The sequence below is a fragment of the Rhinopithecus bieti genome, unplaced genomic scaffold (assembly GCF_001698545.2).
Source record: "Rhinopithecus bieti isolate Rb0 unplaced genomic scaffold, ASM169854v2 scaffold_26426, whole genome shotgun sequence".
Classification (NCBI taxonomy): domain Eukaryota; kingdom Metazoa; phylum Chordata; class Mammalia; order Primates; family Cercopithecidae; genus Rhinopithecus; species Rhinopithecus bieti.
This window is the reverse complement of record NW_016811945.1, coordinates 587,991-600,481: the sequence shown is the minus strand read 5'-3', so window position 1 is coordinate 600,481 and position 12,491 is coordinate 587,991. Positions and strand designations below refer to the sequence as shown.

Sequence of the window (12,491 nt, the reverse complement as noted above, 5' to 3'; positions counted from 1 at the left end):
TTAGGAGTTTGAGACCAGCCTGGCCAAAGTGGTGAAACCCTGTCTCTACTAATAATACAAAAATGAGCCGAACGTGGTGGTGGGCACCTGTAATCCCAGCTACTAATGAGGCTGTGGCAGGAGAATTGCTTGAACCCATGAGGCTGAGGTTGCAGTGAACCAAGATTGTGCCATTGCACTCCAGCCTGGACGACAAGAGTGAAACTTCGTCTGAAAAAAAAAAGGAGAAAGAGAAGAAGAAGAAGAGGAAGAGGAAGAAGAGAAGAAGAAGAGGAAGAGGAGAAAGAGGGAGAGGGAAGAAGAAGGAGGAGGAGAAGGAGATAGAGAAGAAGATAGAGAAGAGGAAGAGGAGGAAGAGGAAGAAGGAAAGAAGAGGAGGAGGAGGAGGAGGAGGAGGAGGAGGAGGAGGAGGAGGAGGAGGAGGAGGAGAAGGAAGAAAATTGGCAGAGAGCTCAGTGAAACAGACAGAGATGTCTGGCCCCTGCCATCCATGTCTTGACAGTGCCTCATGAGTCTCTCCTCCTGCTGCCGCCTGGGGGCGCCCCCAGCTGGGTCTCAGGCTGCTGCCAGCACTGCTGTTGTTATCTTTAGTGTAATTAATAAACAAGCACTGCTGGGGCCAAGTGGAAGAAGAGGCAGGCCCCTGCTGCTCAGGAGAATCCCTGAAAAGATCCAGTGAGCCTGCGGCAACTGGAGTTGAGTGGCTCTCCACCCAGAACCTCTGGAGGGGGTGTGGGGTGGACTTCCCCCTGGAGGGAAGGGCAAGGGGAGGAGCACACTTGGCAGGCTTGGTTTGGAACCAGCTCTGCATGTGCCTGGCAGGATATCTGTGGGCAAGGCCACCCCCGTGATTACTAGTTGTGGGGCAGGTTCTGAAGCAATTCTTCATTCAATTAACAGGCATCTGCCTATTTATTTATGGAAAGCCTACTGTGTGCAAAGTGCTCTACTAATAATAGCTAATATTTGACTGGACAGTGTGACGACACAGCCAACTTTCACACCAGGTCCTGGGAAAAGGGGTAGAAGCAGGGGAAGCAACTAGGAAAAATGACAGCCCAAAAAGATATGGGCAATTGGGCTTTGGCCTGTGTAGTGTAGTGGTGGGGATATATATTAGGCAAAACCTGAGGATTACCAAGATCTTGGGAAACTCAAGACCCAAGTTGGAAAACATACGGCAAGTGGGGCTGGAGAAAATGGGCATTTTTCAGGTAGGAGGGACTTGGAGATAAAGGCATGGCAATAGGACATGAATATGGGGATTTTGGGTGAACGGCTCAACGAAAGGGAGGCACAAGGGATGCTAGCAGATCCTGTTGGGGGAGCCCCGGGTCACGGCAGTTTCGGGAGATCAGATGGATGGGAGTGTCTAGGGGTTGAGGTTCTCTAAGTCCTGAGAGGGGGGTGCTGGATTCTGGGATCAGAGTCCGAACAAGAGTTGGGGTGTGGTGGGGGCTGCCAGCGGGGTTCTGAGGGAAAGCTCTGGAGTGCTGGGTTAGAAAAGATGCTGGAGCGCGTTTAGGGAAAGGAGGGGCATGGCCGGGGAGCCCATCCAGGAGGCCGAGCCGGATCCTCAGGTTCGGCCAGCAGGCGGCCGCGGGCCGGGGTGGCCGGCGGGCGCGGCGTCTGCGGCGCGGCCGGGTTCGCTCTGAGCCGCCGCCGGGGCTCCGCGGGGGGCGGTGTCGGCTCGGGCCTGCGGGCGGGCCGGGAGGAGCGGCGGCTCCGAGAGAACATGAATCAGCGGCGGCGACGGCGGCGACGCAGTGAAGGAGCGCGGTGGCCCGGGGAGCGGCCTCCGGCCCCGCGCTGTGACGGCGGCGACCGTGCCGGAGGCGGGAGCGGTCTCGGAGGCGGTCGCCTCAGCACCGCCTCGGCGAACCCAGCCCCTCCCCGCAGCCCTCCTCCCTCCCGCTCTCACACCCACCTCCTCCTCCCAACTCCCTCCCTCCTCCTCGCGGCCCGGGCCGGCATGGTCGGCGTCGCCGCCGATGGCGCTGAGCGCGGAGCATGGGGCGACCGGGCTCCCCGCCGCTGCCTCTGCCGCCGCACCGCGGCTGGGGCTGTTGCTGGCGGCTCTGGCTTCTCTGCTGCCCCGAGTCCGCCCGCCGCAGGTAGGGGCCTGCCCGGAGGCCCGGCGGAAGCTGGGCTGCGGGGGGCGCGGCGGGTCCGCGCCCGGGCCGGTCTGGCGGGCGGAGTCGGGGTGGGTCCGAGCCGAAGGCCGAGGGCTCGGGGCCGGGGCAGGGCGCGCTGCAGAGTGCTCGCCGCCAGATCTCCGGCTGGGCCCCCACCCCCAACTTTCTGGCGCTCTGGGCTCTTCTGGCGGGGTGGAAGAGAAGGGAGCGGGGTGTGGGCTGTGTGGTCAGCGGGGAGCGTTTGGGACTGCATTTTCCCGCCTGGATGTTCCCAGCTGTTAGCTCCTTTCTTCCCAGTACTGGGGACCCCATTCTGTCTGCCCCGCACGCGAAGGTCCTTCTCTGAAACCACACGGGCCGGGGCTGAGCACCCAAAAGCCATCCTGATACAATTTAGGTACAGAGGTTGTGAGGGTACCCACAACCAAAAACAAATGGGCACACTCCAGTTCCTGTGCCCTCAGAGCTTCCTGAAAGCACAACCTTGGAGAGGATGGGCTGGTGCCAGGTTGCTGGTCTTTGGGAGGGGTTAGTCTTGTGTTCCCACATAGCCACTGAGGCATTTGCTGGTGACAAGAGCGTTCCACGCAGCACGGTGCTCTCCAAGTTCCCACCCCGCACCTTGGGTACTGCTGGGGATATAGGGAGCGGGAGGCTGGCCCCCATCCTGTGACTAGTCCTGAGAGGGTGAAGGGAGCAGGGAAGAGCCACAGACCAGGACAGAGGCCACCCGCTGGCATCTTCTCTTGAGACAGCATTCCCTCCATATCAGCCTCTCAGGGAAGGGAAGGGAAACGGGGTGATGAGTATTTAGAAGCCGAAAGGTGTGGACCTGATTCTCAGGGAGCCAACGACTTTGCCTAGAGTCACACACAGAGGGTGAGAAGAAGCAGGGCTGGATTTCAGTTATGCGGATACCTGACCTGCCCCTCTCTTTGCTTAAAAACATGTCAGGAGGCCAGGAGAGGTGCCGGTGTGTGTGTGTGTGTGTGTGTGTGTGTGTGTGTGTGTGCGCGCGCGCGCGCGTGTGTGTGCGTGTGTGTGCGCGCGCCTCGCGCAAGTTCCAAAGAGTGGCCCAGGGGTCTTAGGCTCCCTGCTCAGGGCCCCAGCCCTCCCTTCTGCCTCCCACCTTCCTAGCACTCGCCCCTGCCCACATTCAGGTATTAATAGAGCGGATGACTGCCAGGAAGGCTGCCATGTGTTTGATCTGACGTGGTTTTGCAGCCATATGTTCTCCACTTCAGGGGAGCACCCCCTCCTTTCCTTCTTCAGCCCTGCTCCATTTGGTAAGGTTGGGTGCAGAGGGTGCTGGCAGAAATTCAGGGTCTGGGCTGACACCTTGGGTGGAGAGCTGGCAGCCTGTTGCACTAGTTGGGTGCAGCAGTCATTCCTAGAGCAGTGCCCGCCCCAGTAGGGTAACTCCCGTCATTTCAGCCCAGCCTGGCTTCCTTTTGCTTTCTGGACTCAGAAGGAGGACATGGGGAATAGGTCCTTAGAGCCGGAGGGAACTTGGAGAGCTTGTCATGCCCCCTCCCCTCGCCCAGGTCCAGCGACCTTCCCTCCCACACTGTCCTACCTCTGCTTCCTTGACTTTGGCTGAGAAGGAGCCCTCTGTCTGACACAGAAGCTACCTTCTAGAAGAGAATGAGAACTGTTTACAGAGACAGAGTCCCTCTCAAGGCTGACACATGTTCCTTCCCACCCCTCAGGTCTGAAGCTCATGGGAGCCCCGGTGAAGCTGACAGTGTCTCAGGGGCAGCCGGTGAAGCTCAACTGCAGTGTGGAGGGGATGGAGGAGCCTGACATCCAGTGGGTGAAGGATGGGGCTGTGGTCCAGAACTTGGACCAGTTGTACATCCCAGTCAGTGAGCAGCACTGGATCGGCTTCCTCAGGTGCAGGCCTGTGGGGGAAGGTGTGGGCTGCCAGCCAGGGGGCAGGCTATGCTCTTTCCTGGGGGATTGGGAGCTGGGGCCCTCTCCTGATGCCCAGAGGTCTGTGGTTTTTTTATTTGGCTCCCTGTGGGACCTTCCAGCAGTAGAGGCAGGCTGAACTCATCAAGTTTGCCCAGCAGAGCTGCCCCCCTTGACCCTGGGAAGCAAGCCTGGTATCCTGTTTCCACAGCCTGAAGTCAGCGGAGCGCTCTGACGCCGGCCGGTACTGGTGCCAGGTGGAGGATGGGGGCGAAACCGAGATCTCCCAGCCAGTGTGGCTCACGGTAGAAGGTGAGGAGGCAGAGCCATATGGGCGTGTTGGCCTGGAGCACGTGCCGTCTGCTGGTGACTATACCTCTGCAGCGGAGAACTCAGTAGAAGCAGGGCTGCCCCACTGCTCTGTGGGGCCTTGTTGTCCAGGCTCTAGGCCCACTCCAGACATCAGAAGACCCTACCAGTTGGAGTTGGGTATCTGACAACCAAGGGACCAACTGGGACCCACAACCTGTGGGGTGCAGTCTGTTTCCGTTGCTTGAGCAACAAGCTTCAAGCACCCATCTGGGACTGGACCCTATTCTGCCAAGTGGCCTGGCCAGCAGGGGGAGGGGAGGAAGGCTCTGCAGCTGCGGGAGCTCAGAGCTGTTCAGCCCAGGAAAACAAAGTGACTAAGAAAGTAACAAAGGGCTCTGAATGGGAGCTGGGGCCTGGCAGCAGAACTCTGCTAAAGCTCCCACCCACTCCCCTGAGTTTTATGCCCCTCCCCCAGCTCTCCACCCCCAGTCTCCTCTCACTGCAAGAAGAGCTGTCCAAATCTGCCATGCCTAAGGGGGCAGCATGGAAGATGTGTCTAAGGTGCCAGGCATGGTGGCGTGCACCTGTAGTCCCAGCTACCCTGGAGGCTAAGGCGAGAGGATCACTTGAGCCCCCAGGAGTTCCAGGCCAGCCTGGGCAACATAGAGGGACCTCCCTACCACCAATCTCAAAAAAAAAAAAAAAAAAAAAAAAAAATTCCTAAGGAGCCTGAAAAGAAGGGCACCGCCTACCTCTCAAGCTAGATGCCCGTTCTGCTGTTGACCTAATCATTAGGGACCTGTGGGAACCTTCTGCGTGGAGGATTTCAGATGTAAACAGACTTGGGATTTGTACAGTAGGAAGCCAAGAGATGGTAAGGCTCACTCCTCACTCCCCTTCTCTCCTAGGTGTGCCATTTTTCACAGTGGAGCCAAAAGATCTGGCAGTGCCACCAAATGCCCCTTTCCAACTGTCTTGTGAGGCTGTGGGTCCCCCTGAACCTGTTACCATTGTCTGGTGGAGAGGAACTACGAAGATCGGGGGACCCGCTCCCTCTCCATCTGTTTTAAATGTAACAGGTGAGCAGCCTCAGAAGGGGGCTTGGAGTGGAGAAGGAGCTGGGTCCTGGAGGGCACTGAAGCTGGCAGAGTTTCAGCCACTGAGCTTGCGGTTGTGAGTGTCCAGAGCAAGCCCGAGTGTCTGGGGACGTGAGCTGCACCATTACTAAGTTCATTAGTCAGGTGTGCTAGGCTGGCTGGGTGGGCTGATTAGTGGCGATCCTGCTGTGTGTGCTTAAGGAGGGTGTGGGGCCACCTTCTTTGGTTCACAGCAGTGCAGGCCATGCACAGCTGGCCCTCAGAGATGAATTGTATGAGACCAGGGGCACCCATCCCCCGCCCCCCCAAGGGAAGGAGCCAGAAACCAGCCCACGCAGAGCTAGGGAGGAGTATCTGGCAGACACTGAGAAGACAAGACTCTCAGGCTGCAGAGAGGGGAGAGGAGGGAGAGAGAAGGGGTAAGGGGAGGTTAGCACAAGGCCTCCTCCCCTAATGGCACTTTCCGGGAAACTTCCAGGCATTTTCCCAAACAACTGTGTCTGTCCATACATCTGCACAGTCACACCTGCACACCCACCTGGGCCCCAAGTTTCTTGGGCACATACCCTCACATGCTTGTAAGACTTGCTTATTTGTGAAACAAAGTATACTGTTTCTGGTTGGGGCTTGAACTGGGCAAAAAAATGGGAGTCTGAGCTTGGTCTCATGTGCTGGAAGGTGCCAGGGAAATGGGCGCTGAGCTGGGTTCCCCAGCAGTTTGAATCTTGAGAAGAGGTGGACTATGAGACCTCTGGAAGCAAGTGCAGGCCCTGTTCAGGAGGCGCTGAGTTGGAACAGATTAGAGAGAAGGCTGGGTTCACTTCCTTCCAGGTGTGCGTGGTTGGGACCCTCAGGCAGGCAGCCTGATGATAAGCACTCACTGAACTCCTACTCCACACCACACTGTGCTAGGCACCACAGGGGACAGCGGGAATACAAAAGAAATAGAAGCCAAAGAACTGAGTATAATTGGGGAGACAAGACACGTGCATAAAGAACTGAGAACTATTGCAAGGCAGAGAGTCTGCAAATAACAACCCCGAGGGGGCACAGAGCAAACAGAAGGGCTCACTCTGGTATGCACAATAAAAGAGTGACCAGAAAAGGGAGGCAACTTGTACTGTGTGTGGGAGATGGGATGGAGGTGGGAGGGTGATATAACGTTTCTTAAGGGCTTATTCGTGCACTTGACACACATGACCTGATTCCCACAATACTCCCATTTGAGAGATGAGAAAACAGAGCCCCTCCAGGCTCACCAGACTCCAGTGTCCCTGTTTATTTCACCGTGCCTCACTGCCCAGCCCCTTCCTTAAAGCAGGAGGGCTTTAAGGATGTTCTGACCAGAGCCTGAGTATTCCCCTTTCCCAATCATGCACTGAGTAGGGGTTGCTGCTTGGGGAGCTGACTGAGGTTTTCTGGCCCCAGGGGTGACCCAGAGCACCATGTTTTCCTGTGAAGCTCACAACCTAAAAGGCCTGGCCTCTTCTCGCACAGCCACTGTTCACCTTCAAGGTAGGAGGGCTGGCAGGGAGGAAGGGTGGATGAGGCCAGGGGCATTCCCAGCGAGCTGTCCTGCAGTTAGAATTGTTCTGTGTTCCAGCTCCACTTGTGGTCCTGCTGGGATCTAGGGAGCGAGGGGTTAATTGGCATAGCTCCCATTCCTAGTGGGAGCACCTGAGACCCTGCGTGGCTGAGATGAGAATAGAATCCTGACGTCACAGCAGATTTCCCATCACGAAGCAGAGTCCTTGGGAGGGAGGGAAGGAGGGAGGGAAGCAGCAGGAGATGGTCAAGGCCCATGCCCAGCCTTGTTTCTGCCCCTCCCTTTGAGGGGATGGGGGTGGGGAAAACAGCCTAGCACCGGATGGAGGAGACCCGAAGGGCTGGTGCACAGAGAGAGGGGGAGGGACAGGGTGTCTGCAGGAACCAGGCTGTGGCTGCAGGGGCAGCTGCCTGTCTCTCCCTTGTATCTCCCAAGCCTGAGGTGCCGCCCCCACATACCCTCTCATCTTATTCCTCAGTCACACAGGGCCTTCATTGCAGGGAGGCAACCTCTCTCCACAGCCCAGGCGCTCTCCCAGGTGTGAGCAGCTGTGCCCTACTGGTTGCTTATTTGTGTAGCACTGTGATCCTGGGAGTGCTGAGTAGCTGTCTTTAGGTTGGGGATGCCCTGGACCCTCAGAGAGACTCAAGGCTTGACTCCCATGCCTCCTACTCCCTCTGTTCATATTCCTACTGGGCACTGATTCTGAGTCCCCGTCCACAGCACTGCCTGCAGCCCCCTTCAACGTCACCGTGACAAAGCTTTCCAGCAGCAACGCCAGTGTGGCCTGGATGCCAGGTGCTGATGGCCGAGCCCTGCTACAGTCCTGTACAGTTCAGGTAGGCTCTCCGGGCTGGGCCATGCTCCTTCTGGCTGCCTGGCCAGCACTTTGTTGACAGGGGTGTCACACTCACTAGTCAGCTCCTAGGGGCTTGGTCTGCAGCTCTTTTCAGGTGCTGCTCCTTAGCAGGAAGAGCACAGGCCACTGTCTGTTATCATGGGGTGCTCTGGCAACTAAGTGACTGCAGATTGGCTCAAATTCATGCATTCTTCAGGTTGGAAAGCAGACCACTAGAACAGATTTGGGGTACCTGGAAGGTTTTTCTTTCCTTCTTTTTTTTTTTTTTTTTTGACACAGGGTCTCAATGGTGGCCAGGCTGGAGTGCAGTGGCGCCATGTCGGCTCACTGCAACCTCCACCTCCTGGGTTCAAGTGATTCTCCTGCCTCAGCCTCCGCAGTAGCTAGGATTACAGTCGTGTACCATCACGCCCAGCTAATTTTTTTTTTTTTTAGTAGAGACTAGTAGTTCACCATGTTAGCCAGGCTGATCTCAAACTCCTGACTTCATGCGATCTGCCTGCCTCAGCCTCCTAAATGCTGGTATTACAGGCGTGAACCAGCACACCCAACTGAGTTTTTCTTACTTAGGTGAAAGCTCAAACCTTTGCTGATACACTATCATGCGCCGCCTTACCCCCCAACCCCCATTCAAGCCAAAGAGAACAAGATGACCAGAAGGGGCCCTACACCTTGGAGAGTAGAAAAATTGGGTAGATACTGAAAACAAGAGGCAATGCAGGCTTGCTCATTTTCATCCGTTTACTCAAAAGCCACTTAATGAGTACCTTTCAAAACTGTTCTGGGCAGTTTCCCTGGGCAGGAGGGGCCCCTGCTCTGGGCTCCACCATTTAGAGAACCCTGCTGAGGTTGGGCTCAGTGGCTCATGCCTGTAATCCCAGCACTTTGGGACTTCAAGACCAAACTGGGCAACATGGCAAAACCCTTTCTCTACGAAAAATACAAACATTATCCAGGCACAGTGGCATACGCCTGTACCCCTAACTATTCAGGAGGCTAGAGTGGGAGGATGACTTGAGCCTGAGAAGTCAAGGCTGCGGTGAGCCGAGATCATGCCACTGCACTCCAGCCTGAGTGACAGGGCAAGATCCTGTCTCTAAAAAAGAAAAAAAAAAAAAGAGGATCCTACTCTGGCCCTCCTTTGGCCACACCCCTTTCCCCTGGGCAAAGAGCCTGCAGGGCCAAGAGGATATGCCCATTCAGATGGCAAGGACCCCCTCACTGCCACACTATACTCTAGATATTCAGAATCTCTTGCCCTGATGGTCCTGAGTCTGCTTCCGGGGTCTGTGTGGGCCTCTTCCCTGCTGCATCTTCCCAAGGATGGACCACAGTATGATATGAGCACCTCAAAGCCCAAGGGGCAGCCATTCGTGAGGGGGATGGGAATGGAGCTTGGATATGCAGTCAGCATTGTCCACACCTGTGCACATGAGGCCCCTCATGGTGCAGAGCTTGGCTTCGGGCCAACTCTTCCAGTGCCACCTCATTCTGACTCGGGACTCCAGGGATTTAGAGAATTACAAATGCAAACCTGATCTCCCAGGTTGTTTTGAAGGTTTATTGGTCAAAATATTAAGATAGAAACTATTTAATAGTTTGTTAGCTGATTTATAATGTTTAAACATGTAGACATATAGTACGTGGATCTCTTTGTACTCTTGCCCTGGGCCCCCAAAATGTAAGATGAGGGGCTGGTTCATAGTGCCCTAGGCTCCCAGTTTTCTCTGAGCTTCAGAAACTCGAACTTTGGAGTGGCATGTAAACAGGCACAGTAAGTGGTAAGTATACCCTAAGAGTTCCGCACCAAGTACAAAAGGATAAGAGGAGTTTTCTGGAGTGGTTGAGAAAGGCTTTCACCAAGAAAGTGATATTTGCACTGAGTCTTACAGGATGAGTAGGCCTTTGCTAGGAAGAGCAGATCATTCCAAGTGAAAGGAACAGCATTCGCAAGGGCATGAAGGTGTGGAACCTGGTGTATTATTGGGGTGGGGGCGGATGGGAGGGCGTGGGTTGCAAGTGTTTGCTGATAGAGGAAGCATTCATTCAAGCACCCATAACTATACCCACTCCATCTTCCATCTCGCACAGGATCTCCCCTACATCATTCGTTTTCTGCTTTTCTGTAGGTGACACAGGCCCCAGGAGGCTGGGAAGTCCTGGCTGTTGTGGTCCCTGTGCCCCCCTTTACCTGCCTGCTCCGGGACCTGGTGCCTGCCACCAACTACAGCCTCAGGGTGCGCTGTGCCAATGCCTTGGGGCCCTCTCCCTATGCTGACTGGGTGCCCTTTCAGACCAAGGGTCTAGGTAAGGGATGCATAGAGCAGAGGGGGTGGGCAGGGCTGGAGCCGGGAAGGGGGCCATGTTGGCTCAAGTTCTGAATGATACTGGTGGAGATGGAGGTTCAGGCATCATTTGGCAAACATTTGCTGCATATCACTACATACCACCTTGTAAATAGTTACTGTGGGTGGAACAGATAAACAAACTAGAAAAGATCAGATAATGTGGTTGATGAAGAGTGCCCCCGGATGGTTAAGGAACGCCCCCAAAAAGGTCTGATTCAGGTCTGAAGGATAAAGAAGGACTCATGTAGATATCTGGGGGAAAATCACTGCCGGAAGAAGGCACAGCAAGTGCAAAGACCCTATGACACGAACTTGCTTAGAGTTCTCTGGCAATTGCAGGGAGGCTGGCATAGCTGTGAGAGGGGAGTGGCGAGGGATGAGGCAGAGAGGCAGTAACCATGGTGATGAAGAGCAACACTGCCGAGCTGGGGTGCTGCCTGTCCTGCCCATTGCTTACCCCGCCCCCAGCACAGTGGGTGAGAGCAATCAGAGCTGGGAGGTGAACCCTTCCCTAGTCGTGCCTCTCAGAGCTGTTTAGTTCTTGGGAGTTGCTTCCAAAGGTCTGCATGGGATTATGATGACGGGAAGGGCAGGGGTCTTAGCAATCTTCTCTCTTTGGCTACAGCCCCAGCCAGCGCTCCCCAAAACCTCCATGCTATCCGCACAGATTCAGGCCTCATCTTGGAGTGGGAAGAGGTGATCCCTGAGGGCCCTTTGGAAGGCCCCCTGGGACCCTATAAACTGTCCTGGGTTCAAGACAATGGAACCCAGGTAAGAGAGACAGAACCCTTCCCTCTCTTCACTCTCCTGGAGTATCAGCCCTCGGGGTTCTAAGGCCTTTAAGAATTTCAAAATGGTTGTCTTTGGTGGGCCTGGGTCTCCCACTCTCCCAGGGAATCCTCTCCTCCTCACCCACCTCTGCAAACTCCACTTCTCAAAGGATTATATCTCCTTTTAGGATTGCATCCTGTGTGCACTTTGTAAATAAAGCAGGAAGCACATTCCTGCTTGAGCTGGGGGAGGGCACAGATAAGGCTTTGTCCCCAGCTCAGTTTGCTCCCATCCCCCACCTGTGCATTCCGGGACTGAGCCTTGTTTGTGTTCTGGAGAGGCCCCTGCAGCCCGGAGCAGGAATGTGATTACTCCCAGACGGTTGTGTTCCCACAGCCCCTGAACCCACAGTGCCCCTATACTCCCATGTTCCCAGCTGGACCTTTTTCTGCCCTCAGGCCCCAGCTGGAGGCCTTCTCCTCAGGCTCACTATGGGGTGGGGGCTTTTCCTGGCTGCAGGATGAACTGACAGTGGAGGGGACCAGGGCCAATTTGACAGGCTGGGATCCCCAAAAGGACCTGATCGTACGTGTGTGCGTCTCCAATGCAGTTGGCTGTGGACCCTGGAGTCAGCCACTGGTGATCTCTTCTCATGACCACGCAGGTGAGGCTTGTAGGGGGAGAGGGGCAGAGGCTCAGGGGATCAAGGTTTTCAAGGGCAACCTAGACTGGTGGGAGGAGCCTAGTAGCATCTCCCCTCCCAGCAGGCCCACAGACCAAGTGAAGAAGTTGAGGCCAGGGCTGGTATTTAAACTGTATCTTGACTGGGCATGGTGGCTCATTCCTGTAATCCCAGCATTTTGGGAGGTCGAAGGATCGCTTGAGGCCAGCAGTTTGAGACCAACTCTGACTACACAGCAAGACTCTGTCTCTACAAAAAAAATTAAAAAAAAAGATTAGCCTGGTGTGGTGGCATATGCCTGTAGGCCCAGCTACTCCAGAGACTGAGGCAGAAGGATTGCTTGAACCCAGGTGTTCGAGGCTGCAGTGAGCTATGATTGCACTACTGCACTCCAGCCTATGCAACAGAGTGAGCCTGTTGTCTCTAAACAAATAGGGCTGGGCACGGTGGCTCACACCTGTAATCCCAGCACTTTGGGAGGCTGAGGCGGGTGGATCATGAGGTCAGGAGATTGAGACCATCCTGGCTAACACGGTGAAACCCCATCTCTACCAAAAATACAAAATAATTAGCCGGCATGGTGGCGGGCGCCTGTAGTCCCAGCTACTCGGGAGGCTGAGGCAGGAGAATGGTGTGAACCCGGGAGGCGGAGCTTGCAGTGAGCTGAGATCGCATCACTGCACTCCAGCCTGGGCGACAGAGCAAGACTCTGTCTCAAAAAACAAAACAAAACAAAACAAAACAGGCCGGGTGCGGTGGGTCAAGCCTGTAATCCCAGCACTTTGGGAGGCCGAGACGGGCGGATCACGAGGTCAGGAGATCGAGACCAT

General features: G+C 55.6%; 1 protein-coding gene across 1 annotated transcript in view; it reads left to right on the top strand.

The window, feature by feature from the left end:
• Nucleotides 1-3,824: 3,824 nt before the first annotated feature.
• The window catches only part of TYRO3 (TYRO3 protein tyrosine kinase), a 20,365-nt gene continuing 11,698 nt past the window's right edge, over nt 3,825-12,491 (top strand). Inside the window, 8 exon segments of the mRNA XM_017895450.1 lie at nt 3,825-4,028; nt 4,258-4,358; nt 5,267-5,437; nt 6,884-6,970; nt 7,725-7,840; nt 9,990-10,167; nt 10,834-10,979; nt 11,499-11,643. Of these exon segments, the coding sequence (XP_017750939.1) occupies nt 3,856-4,028; nt 4,258-4,358; nt 5,267-5,437; nt 6,884-6,970; nt 7,725-7,840; nt 9,990-10,167; nt 10,834-10,979; nt 11,499-11,643 (1,117 nt within the window). The 5' untranslated portion in view covers nt 3,825-3,855.